The sequence below is a fragment of the Stegodyphus dumicola genome, chromosome 3 (assembly GCF_044657685.1).
Source record: "Stegodyphus dumicola isolate Sdum_Otavi_A_Nest chromosome 3, ASM4465768v1".
NCBI lineage: Eukaryota > Metazoa > Arthropoda > Arachnida > Araneae > Eresidae > Stegodyphus > Stegodyphus dumicola.
In genome coordinates, this window is record NC_140770.1 from 133849297 (window position 1) to 133874423 (window position 25127).

The 25127-nt window shown below is 34.1% G+C and overlaps 1 protein-coding gene across 6 annotated transcripts in view; it reads right to left on the reverse strand.

Moving 5' to 3' along the window:
* Ctps (CTP synthase) overlaps positions 1–24910 on the reverse strand; it is a 91344-nt gene extending 66434 nt beyond the window's left edge. For 2 of the 6 annotated variants that reach the window (XM_085813326.1, XM_085813331.1), the window contains exons 1-4: positions 24783–24910; positions 24526–24660; positions 16024–16212; positions 3345–3519 (exon numbers count right to left, since the gene is read on the reverse strand). In XM_085813326.1, coding sequence (XP_085669452.1) covers positions 3345–3519; positions 16024–16212; positions 24526–24612 — 451 coding nt within the window. In that variant the 5' untranslated portion in view covers positions 24613–24660; positions 24783–24910. Of the gene's footprint in view, positions 1–3344; positions 3520–16023; positions 16213–24525; positions 24661–24778 lie in introns of all 6 variants that reach the window. The other 4 variants (XM_085813327.1, XM_085813328.1, XM_085813330.1 and 1 more) reach the window with 4 other exon arrangements.
* Positions 24911–25127: the final 217 nt, after the last annotated feature.

Consider the following 25127-nt stretch of genomic DNA (forward strand, 5'->3'; position numbering starts at 1 on the left):
AATTTAATAAATTGAGGTATTTTATATTAATTTCGCAGCATACATAAGGAAAAAATATGTGCATTAAATTTCGTGATGGTATGTCATCATACTGCTATAATTAATTCCAGGATTATGCCAGAGAAAATTTCCTGAAATTTGGAAATATTATTTACTAATAATAAATAAATTTAGAGGGAAGAAGCAACATTAAATTATATGAATAACATAAAAATAATTACTTAAAAATTGAATTATAATAATCAACGATATTTTAGCGAATATAGTTATATTACATGTCTAGCCTAGATGACTGATTACTATTTTTTTTATTTTACTGCACAATGGCAAGGTATTTATTAAAAAGAAAAAAAAAAAAAAAGGTTTAAAAAGATTTTGCGGTAAAATTCTAGTATACGGTAAGGCTTTGGGCACGATTTTGAAAATTGTCGCCAAGACCAAAATGACCAGTTTACTGCGCATCATGATGTCGCCAAATCTTATTATTATTCTAACCAAAGAACGTCTATGTAAAGAAGAAAAGGTTCCATACAAGTAAAATGCTATTACGCCGCTAGAATGCGGAGGGAAAATTTGCCAAGGGATTTGGCGACGGAACTTGGCGGCCAGAATTTCCCTCTCCGCGATGTGTACAGGAAATTGAGAAACACGTGTTAAGAAGAAACGTTCTTTGACAAAAAGAAAACTACGAAAATCCGTTTTTAAATTATTGCGAAAAATCCAAGAAGAAACGTTTTATCAAAGGGCGTTTCTTCTTGGATTTTTCGCAATAATTTTAAAAACGGATTTTCGTAGTTTTTTTTTTTTTTCTGAAAATAACTAATCCATGAATTAATTTACTTGCGCCAAAAAATATTTTCTTTTCCTTTAGAGTTTAACCACTTGCGCTAAGACTAAACTTCACGGTTGCGGTGCCGTGCGCTACAATATAACAAGCGGTAAAGTGTCTCATTTACGCCGCTCCGCATCTGCGAGTGCAATCCAGATCTGTAACTCGAGAAATAAACAATCTCGTTGTTAGGCGACGTGTGCACCACGTTATTTTCATTTTTGCGATAAATGCTTATCGACGTGGTGTTCACGTCGCTCACGGTTTGAGACAAAAGCATCTCGACGTGCGTGGCACGTCTTTTTAGCGCAAGTCGTTCAAGAAATTTTAAACGATATTCATTTTATGAACTCTTGATAACGTGACCTTCGAACTTCGACACCGGTTTCGAGCTTCCGCGACAGATATATCAGACATGCACAGCTGTTTCCCTCTATGATGGAACGGAGCCACGTCTGTTGAAGAGAGGTTTTCCTTCTTTACAATACATATTCTTTGATTCTAACCTCCATGGTACCGTATACTAGGATTAAACCCATTTTGTTTTTTACGAGAAAAGGTACTTTCTTTAATTCATGCACTGCACATGCGATTCTCGAGAATACTGGAAACCAAAACTTGCGGGAAAGTTGCTTTGCCTTTCTAAAAAACAATCAAATTGGAGCTGCGAAAATTGGCTCTATGCCAGCTACCCGAATGACACTCACGTGATACATAATTCGCCAAAAAGTTATCTCTTCCGACGTCGGCGCAAAAATCGCTTTTTTTGGAGGGATCGTTGTATGAACTTCCCTGACTTTTCCAGATTTTGACAAAAATACTTAAATTCCCTGACTTTTCCCTGAATATTATGGTCAATTTTCGAATTTCCTGACTTTTCCCGGTTCTCCCGGTTTTCCAGGTAGCGTGGCAACTCTGTTGTTATTCACATAAACCCAGAAGCAGCGCCAGGGCTCATACCGAATCGCAGAATTTAGGACCCACAGAGGCATCAGGCGGTAAGACATCTAGTGCCGGCCCTCAATAAGGTTTAAGTACATGTGAGAATTTATTTATTCAGAACTCTGATAAGCTTTAAGAATGTGCAAGAAATAGACATAAGTATAATAAATAATTAAACTAATACAATTCAAGCTTAGTTGTCTCAGTGCGTGATAGAAGCAAGATAAAATTTAATGGAACAACTTGTTATTAGTCGACAAGCTCATGATGCTGAACCAAATATGTATAGTGGTGAACAACAGCTCAATTTGATGATGATAGCCACAAATCTTAATGGTTTTCAGATATTGCAAAACAAAGGTAAATTTTCCAATTAACGGATTTTGTAAATAAACGTGGAGAAGCGGTAATAAATGATGATATAAAAGAAGTTTTCATTGTGATGACAAAGCTTCTCAATCATCAATCAATTAATGAATGACGATATCTGTAGTATGGTTCTATATCCAGAAAATACCGCTACCGATAGTGAAGAAAGTGACAGAGAAGTTACTGACAATGAAAAAAATTTCAATTGATAAGTTAGTCGGAATTCTCGACACAGCAGTTACAGGACTTAAACAATGTAACTAAACAAGAGATGATGTCTGTCTACAGAATTAAAGAAAAAGTATTAGCATAAAAAACGAAGCAACTTAAACAACTTGCATTGAAAGAAATGTTTAATAAGGTAACAAATAAATATTAAGTTTCTTTTTTTTTTTTTTTTTTTTTTTTTTTTTTGTAAATTTTGATACCCTTTAGATCATAAATACTTCATTATTTTATAAATCACAATTTCATATTTTTAATTTTATAATTTCTACATGCCATCTTACTAGATTTACACTGATGATCTAATATCCGGAAAAATCCGAAGTCCCGACAAGTCCGGATTTTGAGCTTTGTACTGTATACTAAAGAAAATATGCATAATACTTATAAAACATTTATTAAAAATGAAGTTTAATATGATAAACTTTGAAACAAGGCTCGAGGCAAAGTCCTACCTGCCAATCTTTGCACCAAATTCGCTTTGCTTTGCAAAGTCATTTGCAAGTTTCAGTTTTTTTAAGCAACAAACAGCACACCGTTTACGAGGCTCTTTCTTGATGGAATTGGAGGGTACACGGCTAGCAAAATGTGAGCAGTTAGTCTCATGGGATTAAGAGTTAACTGCAGATATATTTGAGCTTTGAAAAAGAGTGCACAAAATGGTGCAAAATATGCTTGTATATTTCGCAAAAATATAGACTACTACCGCTATTTGTTAATCGAAAAAAGATCTGAATAAACAATTAAACATCACAGAAAAGCTGAAAAAAAACCATGAGTGGGTTGCACACTGAAATATATGAAAACAGGCATCCCCACGGAAATCACGGGTAGCATAAATTTTGCTACTTCTACTTTGCCCATGGAAATTGTGGGATATGCAATGAAAGGGTTAACTGATGTAGATACATGAAAAAATGTTACAAAACCTTTTACAGCATGTCAACAATTTACATGAAAATCAAGCATTATAACTTACCATGTTCGTAAGGTGAAAATGTTCCAGCATCAATATTAATATATGGATCAATTTTTATGGCTGTGACCTCATAACCATTACTTTTTAAAACTTTACCAATACTACTTGCAATAACGCCCTTTCCAATGCCACTAATCACACCGCCGGTTACAAGTATGTACTTCATTGGATATACCTAAAATGAAATGTTAACTTTAGCCAATTATAGTTCAAATACATTCTATGAACTTCTGCATTTAATACTATTCATTTAAATATTAAGATATTTTACTATTAGCACCACTACAACAGCTGAATTCTTTTAAGTGATAAAAGTTCGAACTATACTTATAAACAATACACTTTAGAAATCCTTAACCTAAAAAGGAGTGTACGACTATATAATATCTTTAACTCTCTAAGCGGCATGACTAGTTTTATCTGGTAGATTTTTTGGTCCCTTGCCACATATTAGCTTATAATTCAAGATATGATTTTTTAATAATGTAAATGTCATCTTAATGAATGTAAGTTTATGAAAAATAGAAATTAAAATAATTATATAAATTTGGCTAATAAACACTGTTTAAATACAGGTCTTTATGATAGATCCAAAATCCCATGCCATTCAGAGGGTTAATAGAGATAAAAGATGTTAAGATAGGTAAAGCAGAAGGAAAAAAAAGGGTTACGGTTATATTTTAAAAGAAAAACTACATAAAAATTCTCATAAAAAGACATTCAATACATATTACTGTTAAAGAATTAGGTACATATCATCACAAATTAATATTTAGATCATAGCTTTTTCAGATATATATATGTGATATTTTCCAAATTACATATTCAATAGTCAGTTAAACTAAGTACAACTGAATTTAAACTTCCCGTGTCATCATTATTTCTTACAAAGGAAAGATAGGTTAAGCAGCAGCGAAATGTACAGCACAGGAGGAGGGGCAAGCTACTGTTCGCAAAATGGCGTGCATTCGTTATTTATACTAGGTGTTACATAATAGGCTAGAATGTTCTCAAACTGGTCTGGGGGGAGATCCTAAATTGCGGAAAGTTAACTAGAGGTTGCCTGTTTGCGTAGAGCAAAGCCATCGTATTTTTTTTATATTTTACATATATATATATATATATATATATATAAAGTTGACAAAATTTCAAATAAAGATATACATTATTAATGTCTCACAGTTTATTGGAAATTAAATAGTCAAGAGACAAATATTAAATCAAAGTTAGATCACCAAAAAGGTGATCAAATTTTGATTTAATTTTATCTCTTGATTACATATATGATCATTCAAAATTTTCACCAAAAAATTTATATACACTGTATGTATATAATTAAAGAAAGCAGAATAAACTAAAAAAGATCTTTGTGGCTAAGAACTTTGTGCATTCAGCTGCAAAATTTAGAAAACAAAAGAAAATTCTTAGTGCTTACGCTAAAAAGTAGCTAGGTACTGTGGTTCTGGTGACAAATTTTAACATAAGTAAAATAAAGTGCAATGAAAAGTGTAAACATTAAATAAACAATATCATCACTAGAATAGTTACAAATAAAATTCAAATCTAATTTAAGTAATATGTTTATCAAAGTAAGGCAAACTTTAAACAATAGAATAAAAGTGTGACAAGCAAAAATACAAAATTTAGCAAAAAGACTTAAGCAAAAATACAAAAACAAAAAAAGGGTAAATGGTAGATTAGCCTAATTCGAATCTCATTACTGACTCTTCAGGGGAAATTTTATATTGATTTTCGAATCCAGCTAATTCCATATCGCGTTTCGTCAAAACAGACAATTGAAACTGTATATGAAACTCTTTTTGAATATTAACTGAAAAAAACTTAGTCAGAAACTTTAGTTTCAATTTTCTGTTCCATTTCCCGACGTGTCCACTTGAAAAAACACGTTAATCCTCGAGAACGCGCGTCAGGCCTGCGAGGCTCGGTCTTTATAAAAACGTAACACAAAAATTTCTCCCTTTGGTGAAATTTTTCGACCTTCTTAGTAGCTGCGTTTAAAGTCATGTACTTGTCATTCACAAGCATTTCCGGAATTTAACCCTTCATCTTTTCTCAGAAACTGAGTAACTGGGCTTCCCAGGGCCGAGGACCGCACTCGCATTGTCATTTAAAATTGTGAAAGAGATCCGGCAGTTGCAAAAAAGTCTTGCTATTTGAGCTATGACGATGAAATGAAAAGACTACAAAAACTATTAGCCAAAGTGTCGACTGATGAAGATACAATTAATGAAGAGGACGAAGAAATAGTTGGTGAAGAAAAGTTTAGTGATCACCAATCGGATTTTGAAGAGGCTAGACTCAAGTGATAAATCTAAACTCATGTCCATAAATTAAGGATAATGCAAAATCAGGCAAAGGAAGAGTTAGAAGCAAAACAAATTTGACTTATTTGTAAAGCTTATTTATTAAACAAAAGGTAAAGAGCAAAAAAAAGATGCTATATGTTTGATATTATTAAAAAAATTAGCGATTTTTTCTCCCTGGAGCAAATTACAAAAAAAAAACACCTATTTACAAAAAAACATGGTTGGTATGATTGTTAATACATTGTATGTGTCCCAGACTGTTGTGTCTAGCAGTGTGGGTTCAGTGAAATGCATTACGCAACCAAAACAGACTAGTTCACGGCACAAACATTTATTTCTAACTAACTCATAAGACAGCAGCAATGCGCTATTTATGCAGTTACATCACATTCTACTCTACTCTCGTTCACAGAGGTTCTCGGGTATACGAGTACTGATACACTCAAAATCAGATGCTACATCCCTCCCCACTTATTTAGAGATTTAATCTCTGAGGAGCTTTGCGGATGCACGAAGATCGTCTAAGTCCTGGCTGAGGTTGCTGCAACTCTTTATCAGGATCCACTGGAAGGACTGGATCAGTTTTCCTTGGAACTGATGATGTTTCATGTCCGGCTGAAGCTTGCACAGCTTTACTTCTTTGTTCAATGTCCTTGTCCGAAGCCTGTGGCTTTACGTTGCCATCTGAAGTAGCAGCCATACGAGGTTCATAGATTATCGGTGCAGACGGAACCTTGCTCCCTACCGATCTGATCTGATCGACGTGCCGGCGCAGTAAAGTTCCTTGAACGTCAATGGTATAATGCAGCGCTCCATCCTTATTTGTCACTCTGCCAATTTTCCATTGGGAATTTGCCGATCTATAATCCTGAATGGCAACCTTTTCTCCAATCTCAAAATTTCTGTCTTTGAAATCATAAGTATTCCTTCGGATGCGTTCTGCCACTCTTCGTTTAAGATTATGAACAACTAAATCAATTCGAGTTCTAATTTCTCTTTTTAAGAATAACATTGCTGGACTTAACAAGGTTGTCATGTTCGGTGCCTTTCTATAATTCATGAGGAACATGGCAAGTTTTTGCTTAATATTTCCTGGATAACCTTGCATGGCACGTAATGCTTGTTTAACGGTGTAAACGTACCGCTGTGCTTGCCCGTTACTTGCCGGTTTAAATGGAGCACACGTTTTGTGTTTAATTCCATTTTTCCTTATAAAAGTTTCAAATTCCCCCGATGTGAACTGAGGACCATTGTCACTCACTACTACTAAAGGCAGTCCAGTCCGTATCTTGCAAAACAGTCTTTCAAACATTCAATTGTCTGAAAGGAATTTGCTGACTTTAAGGTATGCACTTCTAACCATTTAGAATGTGCGTCAACGATAATCAAGAACATTCGTTCAAAAATAGGGCCTGCAAAATCTACATGAATGCGTTCCCAAGGTGCACTTGGATATTTCCAGTGATGGACCCTTGCCCTTACAGGATCTGATTTGAACTTAATACAATCAACACAGTTCCTAGAAACTTCTTCAATATCATGATCAATTCCCTTCCAAAAGACATAGGATCTGGCGATTGCCTTCATTTTAACGATTCCTAAATGTCCTTGGTGTAACTCTTCGAGAATTTTAACTCGGAGTTTTTTCGGAACGACTACCCTCTGACCACTCATTATACAGTCATCTCGTAAGGTGTACTCGGCTTCCCTACCTTCCAAACTTTCTCCAGATTTTAATTTCATATAAAGACTATTTAATTCTTCATCAGCTCGTGTTTCCTGAGCTATCTATCTAGCTGTTACCGGAAGTTTCAATTTGGGAGAGTTGGAATATTTCAACATCATCCTTAATGCTTAAATCTTCGGACTTAAGAGGTAGGCGCAACAGGCAGTCAGCATTACCGTGTTCCTTGGTATTTTGATACACAATATCAAACTGATATGCTTGCAATATCAGTGCATAATGTAAGAGTCGGGTGGCTGTGAGGATAGGAAGTCCTCTTTTCGATTTGAAAATAGCCACTAAAGGTTTATGATCTGTCACCAGAGAAAAGCGTCTCCCCTTTAGATATAGATAAAACTTTTTGACAGCCCAAACAATTGACAGTGTTTCTTTATCGATTTGGGATTTCTGTTCCGTCAGACAAAACATGCAAGAGCACTGCCCCAAGACCTACCGGAGATGCATCAGTAGCTAGCATCAACGGTAATGTGGGATTGTAATGCATTAAAACTCTGTCTGAACAAATTTCCTTTTTTATTTTTTCAAAAGCAATTTGGCAGTTTTTTGACCAACTCCATTTAACATCTTTTTTTGTTAAATTATTTATGGATGTGCCAAAGTTGCCAGATTAGGGCAATATTTGGCATAAAAATTCACTAATCCCAAAAAGCTTTTGATGTCTTGGACGCTTTTCGGCTTAGGGGCACTAGCAATTGCCGAAATCTTTTCATCCGTTTTATGCAATCCATCGGCATCAATTTTATGCAATCCATCGGCATCAATTTTATGCCCTAAACATTTAATCTCATTTTGAAAACATTTACTTTTAGTTAAGTTTAATTTTAGGCCGTGCTCCTTGCATTTTTTGAAAAATATTTCCAATGCCTTTAAATGAGACTGATCCTCCGGTCCTGTCACTCGAGCATCATCCATAAAAATTTTAATTCCTTCAATCCCCTGAAATAATCCCTCAACATAGCACTGCCAAATAGCTGGCGCAGCATTTAATCCATACATTAAGCGTTTACAAATATACAACCCCTTATGTGTGTTTATTGTTAATAACTGTTGGCTCTCCAGATGCACCTTCATTTGTAGATAAGCATGACTGAAATCAAGTTTTGAAAAATTTTTACCTCCATTAAGGCATGAAAATATTTCTTCGAGTTTTGGTAAAGGATGCTGTGGCACTACCAAATTAGGATTCAGAGTCACAGAATAATCAGCACAAAGCCTAATAGAACCATCAGATTTAACAATTGGCACAACTGGTGTTGCCCATTCTGAAGTCTCAACCCTCTCAATGATATCTTCTTTCTCAAGCCGATCAATTTCTGATTCAACTCTATTGTCCAAATTTTCCTTCACAATGTATAGATTTAAAACTAATTTTTGACCTTGGTATTCAACTTTAACAGGAACATATCCTAAAGGTACCAACTTATCACCCCTGTAAGTTTTAAAAACTAAATTTGTAGGCTGAATCTTTTTATTGGAAATTTTTCTAAATTTATTTATAGACATTACCGAAACTGTTCCCCCAGTATCAAGTTCCATGCTAACTCGTTTCTTTTCAATTTTAACTTGAACCATTATTGGCAGTCTTTTTGGCTCTTCCTCTCTTAACATGTGCATTCTGGAGTTAAATCTATAGATGGGGACCTCACTTTTCGAATCACAATCATTATTTGCCTCAACTTTCTTTTGTTTAACCTGGCGGTTTTTCCTAGACAAATAACACACCTTTTCGATATGTCCAATTTTTTTACAAAAGCGGCATTCACTTGTTGCAAATCTACAGTTGTTTTTATTGTGATTTGCTCCTAAGCAACGCGAGCAAGTTTCCTTTTTACCTTTATTGTTCTTAGCAACAAAGTTTTGTTTCTGCGGTTTGGACTCATTTTTCTTGGTTTTAAGTACCTTCAGTTCTACGGAATTTCCTATAATCTCATTTGCACCCTTAACCGCCTTTTCCATCGCCGAGGCTATCTTTAATGTTTTCTTAAAATCGATATCATCTTCCTGAAATAATCGATCTAAGATATTACGATCTCGTAGACCACTAACAAAAACATCCCTTAACATTGTATTTAGCATATCCTCTTTATATTCACAAGGAATCGCTAACGAGCATAATTCAGCGACATAACTACTAAATGATTCCCCCTCATGCTGTTTTCTGTTAATAAACATGTGCCGACTAAGTATTATTAAAGCTTTAGGATTTAAATGATCCTTAAGAAACTTTTTTAGTTCGGTAAAATTTTTTTCTGAAGGATTATCCGGAGAGAGTAAATTTTTAAACAAATTATACAATTTCGCATTCAAGCTTGAGATCAGAACTTTCCCACATTTTGCCTCTGGAACATTTTGAACGTCCAAAAAAGCCTCAAATCATTCTATGAACAAATCAAAATTTTCTACCGTTTCATCGAACTTATCAAAAGAAACAGAAATTTTGTCTTGCTTATGTTCCGATTTCTCTTGCAATGCGACCATTAAAGCTTCATTCTGCTTTATCAATTCTTCAATTCCTTTCAAAATAAAAATCAAATAACTTTCCTACCTTTTGCATTTTTCGGGGAATCCCCTAATCCAAGTTTCGGTTTTGCCACTACTTACGCATGTCACCTAGTGCGCCGAGTCGGGAACGATTTTCTTCTCACACAGCCTCGTCGCCAACTTGTTGTGTCTAGCGGTGTGGGTTCAGTGAAATGCATGACGCAACCAAAACAGACTAATTCAGAAGTCAAACAACAAAAATCAGCGTTAATTTACAAAATTTTCACAGGACCGATGTCTTGGACACTTTTCGGATTTCGATGGTTTTACCGAACCATCATCTTCAGCTGCAAAACCGCAAATGAACAAGATAGGAAATAATGTTTAGATAAGATAAGAAAGCCTGGACAAGAATAAGCAAGTGGCGCCATCTGTTGGCGAAACCAGAACTAAAACATAATTTCTCTAAAAGCCGAAGGCAAATTTGGATTGGAATTAGGATCGTTAACTAGAACAAAAAGATTTTTATGAATGTGAAATGCCTCTAGAAAATCCAGTTCTCCAATGGAAGATGTTTTTTGAATAATTTTGGCAGCAGAAAAATTGAAAGTGTGATTTTCGGACCAACAATGTTGAGCAACAGAAGACTTCTGTGTTTCCTTTTTTCTAACATATGCCTCATGTTCTTTGACACGAAATTTTAAGGCTCTCTTAGTTTGGCCAATGTAAATTAAACCGCACTGGCAAGGAATCCTATAAATACCCCAGGAATTCATATCCGGAATGGGGTCCTTGAGTATAGAAGTTGGAATTTTATTGATGGGAGAGTAAACAACCCGAAAGTTAAATTTCTGCAAAATATGTGCAACTTTATAGCTAATTGATGGAAAGAAGGGAATGACAACAGAATTTTTATAATCTCCTAAAATAAGAGTGTGGCTTTTAGTGTGTTGAGATGAGAATTTTTTAACTGCTTGATTAATAATGTTGGGTGAAAAGCCCCTGTCAATAGCTATTGCTTTTAAATAATTTAGTTCTTCATCAAGGGCTAGTTTGGAGGAGCAAACTTGAAGAGCACGGAAAACATAGGAATAAAATGAAGCTAACTTTTGTTTAGTCGGATGACATGATTTAAAGTGTGGTGGAAGGCAAACCGATGAAGGTTTACGGTAAACTGTAGTACTGAAGTTGGATGTGTTACGTGTGACCAGAATGTCGAGAAACGGAAGAGAATTGTAAGTCTCAAGTTCAAAAGTGAACTGAATAGCAGGATCAATAGAATTCACTGTTGAAAGAACTCTATTTAAATCATCTTTATTACCTTCAAACAGGGTAAAAGTATCGTCTACATAGCGGAACCATGCCGGGAAGTTTAAAGTTTCAAACAATTTTGATTCATAATAATGCATGTAGATATCAGCCAGGATGGGACTGAGGGGGCTTCCCATGGCTAATCCCTCAGTTTGCTTGTAATATTTATTTTGGAAAACAAAATGCGTTTGTTTCAAACAGAGTTGAGTGAGAGAAATTAGCTCATCAATTTCGATGCAAGAGAAATGAAATTCGCGAAGTCTGCTTTCTAGACATCTTAATGCACCCTCCACCGGGACATTGGTGAATAATGATTTTACATCAAAAGAAACCATGAGTAAATTACGAGGAGAAATGTTTTTAACCTTTTTTACAAACTCTATTGAATTTTTTATGGTGTAAATATTATTGTCTAATAGAGTGGAAAATCTAGAAACTAAATATTTAGCTAATGGATACGAGGCAGTACCTAAATTTGATACAATAGGGCGGAAAGGAATACCACTTTTATGAATTTTGGGAAGAGCATATAATCTGGCACAATTCGCAACAGATGGGATAAGCGAATGTTTTAAGTTGCTTGAAATGATTTGCGAAGATTTGATCGCAGTTTTTATTTTGGATAAGTCCGAAGGTGAAGGATCTTTAGGGATCGGATTATATGGTCCTTTGTTTAAGAGTTTAGTGACACCATCGATGTAAGTGTTCTTATCCATGACGACTATCTGGCCACCTTTGTCGGCCTTTGAAATGACAATATTCGGGTTAGAATGAATCTCGCGCATTGTAGCTCTTTCTCTCGCCGTTAGATTTGGTTTCAAAGGTTTATTATTGAATTTCACATTATGAGCGATAAGATGCCTAATCATTTCTTTCTGTGAATCTGAAACTTTACTGAACTTGAAAGCTTTTTCGATAGGAGCCAAAGTCTTTGGAATCGAGGGTTTACAGGTTTGTGAGAAGTTAAAATTATATTTTAGAATTCTCTCTTGTTCTTCTGAAAGACTAACATTAGAAATATTAACTATTGGCTTGATGTTTACAATGGGAAGATTTTTTGAACTACTTGAACTGGAAGACTGTAAAAGAAGTTTTTCGAATTTAACTGCAAGGGTGTTTTTATGACGGTTAACTGCATTCTCCGTTCTAGACCAAGACTTTTGTTCAAGGGCAGTGAATTTTGGATATGTTTTAGCGAGTTCCAGATGAAGCTTATAGAGTTCATGTTCAATTTTGGACAATTGTTGACGTGTATCCCTTATCACGGACCGAAGTAAGGCAAGTTTGCAATTTAACAGAATTCTTGAAACGCGACTCCAAGGTTTTTGATTAGATTTGATTTGAATAAAATTGGGGATCAATTTTTTACATTTACATTTAAGTAAAAAGTCAAGATGATTCAGGAATTTTTGCCGTTTCAGGCGTAACTTAGTGAAACGATTAACGGATAAAGGCATGATAAACAATGCAGAAAATCAAACTAAATTAACTGAGCAATAATAAAGTACACACAAAATAGCAGAAAAATCCCTCACTGAAATGAATAGAAAACAAAATGTTTGTAAGCAAAATGCATGAAATCAGACAAGCAAAGCACAATATCCAAATGTACGAAACATAAACATAACTTGAAAATTGCAAAAATGTACTCACCGAAACTCCTACAATCACAAAATGGCGGCCACACCACGTGCAAAAAAGAAAGCAAAATGTAAGCCTAAAGAACATGAGGCATATGTTAGAAAAAAGGAAACACAGAAGTCTTCTGTTGCTCAACATTGTTGGTCCGAAAATCACACTTTCAATTTTTCTGCTGCCAAAATTATTCAAAAAACATCTTCCATTGGAGAACTGGATTTTCTAGAGGCATTTCACATTCATAAAAATCTTTCTGTTCTAGTTAACGATCCTAATTCCAATCCAAATTTGCCTTCGGCTTTTAGAGAAATTATGTTTTAGTTCTGGTTTCGCCAACAGATGGCGCCACTTGCTTATTCTTGTCCAGGCTTTCTTATCTTATCTAAACATTATTTCCTATCTTGTTCATTTGCGGTTTTGCAGCTGAAGATGATGGTTCGGTAAAACCATCGAAACTAGTCCTGTGAAAATTTTGTAAATTAACGCTGATTTTTGTTGTTTGACTTCTGAATTAGTATTTATTCGGCGTGTTATTGTGTCTTCAAAACAGACTAGTTCACGGCACAAACATTTATTTCTAACTAACTCATACAGTAGCGATGCGCTATTTACGCAGGTACATTACATTCTACTCTACTCTCGTTCAAAGGTTCTCGGGGATAAGAGTACTGATACTCTCGAAATCAGATGCTACACAGACGATGCAATACAGTCCGTACAACGCCTAGGCATGCTGAGTATTAAACTATCGATCTGATCTTGGGGGATATTATACCACTCAAAAAGCAATGCTCTCCGAAGTTCCGGAAGACATGTAGGAGGAGGTTGACAGGCTGCAACTCGTCGGCCAAGCATGTCCCACACGTGCTCTACTGGATTCATGTCCGGTGAGAATGCTGGCCAGTCCATATGGGTGATATCCTCCGATTGAAGGCATTCGCTTACGATGTTTACACGGTGAGGACGGCCATGCCATTGTCATCCATAAACACAAATTGTGCACCCATGGCACCCCAAAACAAACATACATGTTATTCCAGAATGCAGTCCCGATAGATTTGGCTTGCCATGGTTCCTATTTGTACACGCAGGTCAGTTCTGGAACCCAGAATAATGCCACTGCAAACGAGCACTCCTGCACCACCGTAACAGTATCGTTTAATGATGTTTTCTTGGTGGTAACGGATACCTGGAGCTCTCCATATGAAAGTCCAGCGAAAATCAGACTGCAAGCTAAACCTGGACTCGTCGGAAAACATCCCACAAGCCCACTATTGCGATGTCCATAATGCATGCTCTCTACTCCAGGCTAACCGCAGGTGACAGTGAGTTGCAGTAAGTGGAACGCATCTGACAGGTCTACGAGCATATACACCAATCTGCCCTAAGCGTCTGTACACGATCTGCCTTGAAATTGTCATACCAGTGGCTGAAGAGAGCTGACGAGACAGATCTGAGGCTGTGCTCCGCCTGTTTCTTTTGGTAGTAACTGCCAAATACCGGTCCTCATTCGGCGTTGTAACTTTGGGGCGACCTGTGCTGTAACGTCTACTCACATTACCATCATCTTGGAATTGTTGCCAAAGCCTGGAGATGACATTCTGGGCAATTGCAAGTTCATCTGATACTTCCAGTTGGGTACGCCCACATTCCAGATGGCTGATAATTCTACCACGTAAAAAATCATCCAAATGCGTCCTTTGTGTCATTACGATACGGTTATTGCACTGAAATGCTTATAAAGCACCTGCAAACAATTTTACTTCTTTGCTTGTATTTCTTATATCTTCTCTTACACTCTTGTCATTGTGACATACCATCGGTGTCATCTGGTTACTTCCTGAAATTTGCATATGATTCTTGAAGATGTGTGTGGTGATTTTACAGGTGATATATTTATTTCAGAGTTCGATTTCCGCGTGACTCCGAATTATCCTTAATTTATGGACATGAGTGTAGTAACGAATTAAGTAATTTTGTGTGCGTCAGCGAATTGTTATTTTGGCAAATATAATGTGACAAAATGGAATAAAAAAGAACCAAGACTTGCTGTGAGAACTCTTGCTCACAACATTGTGAGAAAATTGCTCGGAAATGTTTGCGAAGCAAACTTTGTGTCCTTCCCTATGAATTCTTGGCAACTGCTTATGGATAAAATAGTAAAAATTCTAGTAGATTGTGCAAACATTTATATCGAATCCATCGCTGTCAAATGTGAAGGATAGAGAGATGCTCGATCCACAAATATTACAGAAATCAGGGCATTTGTCGGTCTTTATTTTGAAGGACTCGACAAGGCTTCTCACATAAATGTTCTCGACCTCTGGGTGACTGATGGAACAGTGCTTGACATTTTTCATCGAACAATGTCTAACAAACGTTTTTTATTTCTAATCAGATGTTTGAGATTTCATGACATAAGAGATCGCTTTTCTAGAAGGGAAATAAATGAACTGGTTCCGATAAGATATGCTTTTGAAAAGTTAGTTGAAAATTGCAAAAAAGTTTACAGTCTTGGCGTAAGGGACCGAAAATCACAAATTTGCTGAGTTATATGCGAGAAAAATGTTTTGGGTAAACACAGAACGATTATTTGCAAAAAAATTTGAAATGTAAGTTTTATTTTGAAATTATTGCTGTAAAAATTTAATATTGCATAAATTAGTACTAAATTTGATTTGCTTTCAAAAAGAAATCAGTTTAATTTTTGTTGTTAATGATAAATAATTTCAGTCTTAAAATACAATTTTATTAGACTTACTAAATTAAAAGTATATTTCTATATTTTATACATCTGTTTTTATTATTTAAATGTTTTTCTTCAATTAAACAAGCACTTTTATTTTTGTTTTGTTAAAAAAACGCTTCGAGCCTACGTAGCCCGACGCACGTCCTCACATAGCTAAAAGTAGCACGTGTCTTCGCAGGTTAAGGTGTAAGAAAAAACTATGCATAATGGCCTGGTTATGCCAATGTACAAAATAAATAGCAATTTGCTATTAGTCAAATTTATAAGATTTTTAGGGAGGACCTACTAGCTCACAGAGTTTAAACTTTGTGAACATAGCTAAAAAATTAAATTTAAAAATTAAAAAGCAAAAAAGACTATAAAAATATTGAAAAGGTCTTGATCAAAAATCAATACAAGGGAAAGAATTTTTTTTTTTTTTTAACAGACCTGGAACGGCGATGTCTTCTTGCTGGACCCATGCTCATTCAAAAGGGACGAAAGGCTCGAGAAAGGAAGAAGACAACAAACTAGGCAGGATGACGTAAAAGGCAAAGAAACATCATGATGAAAGAGCCAATGAAAAATGACTGACCATTGGCATAAACCTGACTCAGTGTGAGGGCGGGTGGCAATTTGCTGAAGAATGAAGAAATTGTTCAAGATGGCGTCTTGCTCGACGATTTTTAAGGAAGTTATGCATAAGCGAAAGAAAAATGGCCAATTCTACAAAATGTTAAAAAAACGGCCACAGAAAGTAAGAATAAATTAGAAAAAATAGTAAATTGTTAATTCTAATAAGTCATAATTCTTCAAGCTAGAGGGCTATCAAGCTACTAGAAACGAAATGGCCTATAAAATCAATAACAGGATAGATATGGCCAGAAAAAGCTTAAAACAGGGTTGCCACTCAAACAGGAGAATGAAATTCCCTGACTTTTCCAGGTTTTCCAGGTGTGTTTCAAGAAAATTCCAGTCTATCCACGTAATGTACGTTGGCTGTGCTAAGAGGTAAATTAATTATGGTATTACTTATATTGTGTAGCAAATTCACTTAATTATTCAATAAATCCCAGAGGACATTTATTCTTAATTATTCTTGGTATACTTTGTTTGATAATTTTGTTTAGTTTTCCACTTAAGAAACTTAATAAAATTTAAGATATATACATTGGATAACAAATGTATGTTTTATTTAATTATTACTCATGATCATCACCAGTTCAACACGAGGCTAATCCGGTCCTTATAAATCACAACGCAATGCTAAATAGTTAGGTTAGATTTTAGGTAAATTTAATTTGCGTGAGGTATGTTCTTAAAAGGCACCTTAACACTTGAAAACACAAATATAATTATAACAGTTGTTGTTTTCTCCACTGAAGATTGAGATTAGAATCTTCCCAATCTGGAATAAAATAAGGCTTTTTTTGCAGACATTCTGCAGCTAAACGAAAGAAAGAAATCTATTTTAATAAATTGAGGTATTTTATATTTATTTTGCAGCATACATAAGGAAAAAATATGTGCATTAAATTCCGTGATGGTATGTCATCATACTGCTATAATTAATTTTAGGATTATGCCAGAGAAAATTTCCTGAAATTTGGAAATATTATTTACTAATAATAAATAAATTTAGAGGGAAGAAGCAACATTAAATTATATGAATAACATAAAAATAATTACTTAAAAATTGAATTATAATAATCAACGATATTTTAGCGAATATAGTTATATTACATGGCTAGCCTAGATGACTGATTACTATTTTTTTTATTTTACTGCAAAATGGCAAGGTATTTATTAAAAAGAAAAAAAAAAAAAGGTTTAAAAAGATTTTGCGGTAAAATTCTAGTATACGGTAAGGCTTTGGCACGATTTTGAAAATTGTCGCCAAGACCAAAATGACCCGTTTACTGCGCATCATGATGTCGCCAAATCCCATTATTATTCTAAACAAAGAACGTCTATGTAAAGAAGAAAAGGTTCCATACAAGTAAAATGCTATTACGCCGTTAGAATGCGGAGGGAAAATTTGCCAAGGGATTTGGCGACGGAACCTGGCGGCCAGAATTTCTTCTCTCTTCGCGCTGTGTACAGGAAATTGAGAAACACGTGTTAAGAAGAAACGCTCTTTGACAAAAAGAAAACTACAAAAATCCGTTTTTAAAATTATTGCGAAAAATCCACGCAATAATTTTAAAAACGGATTTTCGTAGTTTTTTTTCCCCTTGAAAATAACTAATCCGTGAATTAATTTACTTGCGCCAAAAAATATTTTCTTTTCCTTTAGAGTTTAACCACTTGCGCTAAGACTAAACTTCACGGTTGCGGTGCCGTGCGCTACAATATAACAAGCGGTAAAGTGTCTCATTTACGCCGCTCCGCATCTGCGAGTGCAATCCAGATCTGTAACTCGAGAAATAAACAATCTCGTTGTTAGGCGACGTGTGCACCACGTTATTTTCATTTTTGCGATAAATGCTTATCGACGTGGTGTTCACGTCGCTCACGGTTTGAGACAAAAGCATCTCGACGTGCGTGGCACGTCTTTTTAGCGCAAGTCGTTCAAGAAATTTTAAACGATATTCATTTTATGAACTCTTGATAACGTGACCTTCGAACTTCGACACCGGTTTCGAGCTTCCGCGACAGATATATCAGACATGCACAGCTGTTTCCCTCTATGATGGAACGGAGCCACGTCTGTTGAAGAGAGGTTTTCCTTCTTTACAATACATATTCTTTGATTCTAACCTCCATGGTACCGTATACTAGGATTAAACCCATTTTGTTTTTTACGAGAACAGGTACTTTCTTTAGTTCATGCACTGCACATGCGATTCTCGAGAATACTGGAAACCAAAAGTTGCGGGAAAGTTGCTTTGCCTTTCTAAAAGACAATCAAATTGGAGCTGCGAAAATTGGCTCTATGCCAGCTACCCGAATGACACTCACGTGATACATAATTCGCCAAAAAAGTTATCTCTTCCGACGTCGGCGCAAAAATCGCTTTTTTTTTTGGCGGCATCGTTGTGTGAACTTCCCCGACTTTTCCAGATTTTGACAAAAATACTTAAATTCCCTGACTTTTCCCTGAATATTTTGGTCAATTTTCGAATTCCCTGACTTTTCCCGGTTCTCCCGGTTTTCCAGGTAGCGTGGCAACCCTGTTAAAATCTATTCAAGAACAGAATTAGAAGTTTTTATTATTCCCCCCCCCAATGGCCAGACAGCCCAGGATGGGCCCTTGCCTTCCTCAGAATCTTTTTCGGGTGCCGAATAGTCTGGCCAATACGATCTTTTTTAGTTACTTGATTTTCATCCATTCCGTACAGGTGTCCTGCCCATTTAATTATCTGAATCCTTATATATTTTACTATATCTATTTCTTTAAAGCATTTATAGAGTTCAGAGTTAGCTGTTACACGAGCTGTTACATTTTATGCCACCCAAAATACTTCTCAAAATTTTTCTTTCAAAGACAGAAATAATACTTTTAACTTTTTCTGTCATCACCCAGGTCTCGGGGCAGAGTATGTGACAATGGGTCTGGTTAAGCTTTTGTAAATTAAAATCTTCTTTTTTCTGCTAATGAAGTTAGACTTCAAGTATTTTTTAGACCAAAAGTTAGCATCTGTGACTCTACTGCGGATCTTCGGGCATTAAATCATTGAGAATATTAACCTCTGATCCTAAATATCTAAATTTGCTAACAGTTTCAAATTTATAATTCCCAATTTCAAAATAGTGATTGCTGTTATTACCACATGGCATGTATTTATTTTATTTTGGTCGATTGCTAGATGCATTTTGCTGGCTGCAGCCTTTAGAGATGTGAAAGCTTCTCTAAGTGACTAGGGACTGCGTGAGACTATGTCAATATCGTCTGCAAATACAAAAATCTGAACAGATTTGTTAAAGATAGTTCCATGAGTATAGAATCAGAAATACTGTACCAAATTTTAAGAGTAAAATTGAAGCTGTGAGAGGAATTAATTTTACATTTATATATTAGATTCTCTGAATCAGCCATCCACTTTACACCATCCCATAAGGCTTTAAGTACAAAATTTCATTATCTAACTCAAAAAATCTAAAAGAAAAAGTTAATGCCAGCTTTTTTTAAAGCATTTTTAATGACTTATGTAAGAATTAGGTTGTTCTGCAAGATAATTACAAAGTAGAGTACGTCTTCTTGGAGGTGTTTTGTAGTATTAGAGATTCTTTTAATTCTATGCAGTTGTGCATTAATTGTATTGATTATGACCCTTTTAGAAATAATGGAATTCCAGTTAGTTAATTTAAGTATAGGAAAGTTGAAATCTCTTCGTTTATCGTAGATTTTCCAAAAATTGTAATTTAGAATATGCAAATATACAGACACTTCCCAGTCTAAGTCAGAGAAGTTCTCAACCTTTTCACTTTCATGCATCCCTTAATAAGACTTAGTAATTATATATATTATAGACTTAGTAATTTATATACTTAGTAAAATAATGCCTAACATCCCCATACAAAACTCCCACCCTCTAGTATTTATTTCCATAATATATGCAATTATTTCTATATTACTCTTTCAATATAATAAGGTTAATAAACTGCAATGAACTAAAGTTAAAAAAATATAATCAGTAAGTTGTTCTTTTTTTCTGTGAATGATAATTTTGAGACCACTTTAGAGAAGCCTTTATTGAAAGGATCCATCTCACTTATCTTCCCATTTAATTTCAGAAAGAGATGTCTAAATGAATCTTCTAATTCATGGTGGTTGGTAGGTGGATTATTGTTTTCTTTGATTTTGTTTTTAATTTAAAGCTAGTTTTTTTGACAAATTTAAAATGAGTTTCAAATATTTTAGTTCAAAATTATTTAGTAGTCAATCCCCAGAAATTTAACTTTGGTTGTATCCTAGCAGAGCCTACACCCTTGACGCACCCACTTATATGGCGCACTACTTATATGACCCCCCACTTATCGACATGCACATGGACAAAGTCAAGGAAGTGTGCAATGCCAAGTTTGTGCAATTCTGGGATTTTTTTAAGTGAAAATAAGTCTATGTGTACATGGATACTGAGTTTGTGCAATTTTGTTACTTGTTATTTTCAAGTTGACGATTTTAAGAAATGCGCAAAGCAGTGGGCGATTCTGCACTTTCCTCCCAGTTTGTCGCCAAGGGTGCGAGCTCTCCTAGGATTTTACCTAATGTTTTGATTACAGAATCAGTTTTGTCAGACATACTGAACAGCATTATGAAATTGTTCTGTAATTCTAAATTTTTTTATATATATTAAACATCATCGAATCGTTATGCAAGTCATTGAAGCCATTCTTCATTGCGAGATTTTAAATTCATTTGCAATATACGGTGTTCAAGTAAAAATTTGGCATAAACATTAAATTAGAGTTATCCAAGATAATTTTATGGTGCTACTTTGGTAAACGGTTGCACAGATTTTGGCGATTTTCCTTTGACGAGTAATACAACTTATGGTAAACCCATTGCTGGATAAGTTATTTATGGTAACCGATACTTTGTTGTCATTTTATTTAAAAAATAATGCGTTTTATTGTGCATAAATTCCGTGTTTAAAATATTATTTACGGCTTTTAAATATTAAAAATCAATTTAATTTTGCATTTTTATTTGAAATAAAAATTTTATTGTTTATCATATTTTAAGAAATTTTGGTTGATCTTTACATTATGGTAACTTGGCGTTTTTTTGGCGAAAATTTGGCGACCAACTCTCCTACAGCAACCCTCTATTTTTTTTCCCCGCCGCCATTTTGTCTTCACGAAGTAAAGACATGTTTCTTTTCTTTTTATCTACTGAACACTTCTTCCAACAATCTAGTAGCCGAATTACACTTATGCTAGAAATTTTATCAAACAAAACTGCTTAATCATGACAAATATTCACTGCAAAATTGGGAAAAAGTGCACAATACCATACTCCTTATGCGTTTTTCAAAATAACACATACACATAAACCATGTACACGGCGACTTATTTTTACTTAAAAAAACATCCCAGAATTGCACAAAAATGGCATTGCGCACACTCTTCACCATATCCATGTACACTGCTTTTTTCTCATAAATTAGAAAAATTTCACGAAAATACATGACAATTTTCTCAATCTTTAAACCCGGTAAAAAGAACATATATGAAATTACCTGATCGCGAAAAAGTATTTACCCTTTACAAATATGAACATTTCCACATATAAAATAAATAAAATATCCAAAACCTTTTACCTCTAAATCATCTATTACATTATACACGTCACCAACGAATTCATACCGCAAGCATTACAAATACTTAATATCAAATATTTAAATTATTTCCATGCACGTTTATTTCAACTTAAACGTATACCAAATTCCTACAAACATAAAATTCACAAAATAACTATCATTTCATTAAAATATAATTAAATTCAAAAACACTACTTAAAATATAAATGAGCACATACATTAAATTAATAAAAATTACCTTACAATCCTAATTACTTTAAACTAAATCATTGCTAATAACAATTTTCCCAATAATACAAAATTCCTTTCCACCTTACATTTAGAACAATGCATAAAAATAATATCCTCAAATAATTAAAAATACTAACTTACCTAATCTTCTTCAGAATCTTCATTACGTGTCCGATAAACTTTTCTTGAGTTACGGCCATGGGATCCAAAAATTCACGAACACTGTTTCACACAACACAGAATAAACCAAATACAAAATTTCTAGATTTGTTCCCGATTTCCCCCCTTTTCCGATTCAAGAACCGTAATTCGTCCATTAATATCACATGACGTATCCCATGATCTCTCATTTCCCTCACACAAAATAATGCGTAATCGGAACTGAGTACTGCTCACATTATTACCAAAGTCCTAGGTAGTAAGTAACCTTTATCGCCTCCAAAATGTCGCCAAACTACCAGTTACCGTATTGTAAAGATCAACCGAAATTTTATGTTGTGGATGATGTAATCAATGACGTCACCTTACTTTAAAAGTAATTCGTTTTAATATGTATAAATTTAATCTAATGTTTTAAACATTATTTATGGCTTTTAAATATTAAAATACAATTTAATTTTGCATTTTTTTAAAAAAATTATTTTATTATGTATGAATTTTTAAATAATTTTAATTCTAGCCGTGATGTAATAAGCTCTCTGATTGGTTATAGAATATTTGTGCATTAACGAGCTGTAATCAGCTCCCTGATTGGTTACTGACAATTTGTGCATTTCTGCGCCGTTTTAAAATTTAATTCATATCTTCAAATTCCTTCAAAGATGTTATCTAAATTATGATTCTAAATTTTTTGTGGTACAATAAACATTAGGTTAAATACTCAAAAAAATTTAAGTACATATTTTTCTTTTATTTTATAATTGTATACTTCAATTTTTGTTAAAAGAATTAATACACTATTTTCAGAAATTGCTGAGATAATTATTGTCCATATGTTTTAATGTTAATTATATTCTATATAACATACTTTAAAGTATCTGAATTTAATAATATTCTAATTCTTTTAAATGTTGGTATGATGGTTTTTAATTCGATATTCAATTTCAGTAATATTTTAATCTAATTAAACGTTGGCCCAATGTTTTTATAGCGGTGTTTTTATTCTCTTCTTTGCTATATGAAAGTAATAATAACCTAATTTTAGTATTTTATACTCATAGTAAATGTATTTATTTACACTTGCCTGCCATCTTAAAAAACGACATTTTCAACAAAAAAATTAATCCATTACTTTTAACGATATTTATTTATTTTTTAAGTTTCGAATACTTTACTATGCGTAAAAACAGTGTTTTTCAAGATGGCTGATGTTTGTAAAAATCGCGCCAACAATTGCGCCAATGTAAATCGCCAAAAATCCGTGCAACCGTCTACCAAAGTAGCACCAATTTTATTTCCATGTGAAAATATACTTTTACCATTTATCGATTTTTATATAAAAACAATTTTAAAAGAACAAATGCTTATTATAAAAATAAACGGTGCAAATAAACTTCCACATTGAAATTGATTTGAATATCTCAGTTATAAAGAAAGAGACCTTTATAATTAATTTGATGGTTTGCTCTGTACTGAAAATATAACCATATTTTCAGGCTGCAAATGTTTTCTACAATAAGAGATGACAGAATGAAGAAAGGAAAGGCTACATGTGATGCGAATGAAGCAAGTGAAATTACAGGTGTGTGCGGAGCTAGTTAATGATAATTATTTTGCTCATGTACAAATTTTGATCAGTAACGGTCACATCAGAAATCTTTTAAGTTGCTTCCTTTCCCTTTAATGACAAATTTAAAGTTCTGAATACTTTTCTTTCAGCAACATTTATTATAACACTTTAATACTTTACCCGATTACAAGTTGCTTCCTTGCTTATCCCTGACAAAGCCATCGCACAGCCCCAGGGATACACGTACTACAAGTTTAAAACCACTGGTCCACATGTATATTTATCTAGTATCCTATAAAAAATTTTGCTGTTTAACCTGGGCCATCTGTATTAATAATATATACAAATAAACTTTCAAAGAGCTATTCTGGGTGAACTGTAAAAATCTGAATACCTTGATTTTTTTCCTTAGCTTTATTTGTGCATAAACATTTGAAACAATATTTAATTCATTTATTTATTCTTTCTCGATAAATATAATGATTTAATCTATAATATATCTAGACTTGGTTGGCCTTCAATACTAAAATTTTGTATGGTACACGTAGATTCTAGCAATTGACCATACACGAGTAAGAAAATACAGTAATGATATACAAGATTGACACGAAAACACCTTCTTAAAAAATTATGAAACATTTAATACTATAAATAATGTGAGGAGTTTTAAACGCAAATTTCTAGTTACATGCAAAGAACTGTCTGAAAAATTTGCCTGTTATTTACCTTAGGTAAGTGTTTAAATCTATGCAGAGTACGCACAGTACGAGTGAAAGATGTATGCAAACGAAGCCCTTTGAGAAAAGAAGTCATCAGAAAAAGGATTCACACATTTTCATCTGTGGACTTAAATCTCAGATACTAGTAAAAATGACATAATTTTTTAAATAACATACTGAAGATTTAAAATAAGATTAATTTATAAAACAACTCCATCAGAAATTATTTGAGTTATAAACTCTAGAAATATACAAATTACCTACTGAATTTCAGTTGTCGATTTCAGATAACAAATAATTGCAATTAATGAGACTAAAAGGTAACTACTACATACACCGACTGTGCTGACACCATGCATAAAGTCGCGCGAAAGATCGGATATACGTATTGCCATTCTCCAGTAAGTTAAATCTTTCTCAAAATTCTCACGGTCTATCTTTGACTTGAATGCAATAAACTGCTATTAAAATATTTTTCGACATTTACAAAAACATTTTCCCATTGTGCTGATTTATAATATCAGTCTCTGCTAAAATACCATACCCGATACTCATTCAGGTAATTAAAATGTGCTGTACTCGGGATTTCGTTTTTAATTTTACTGCAAC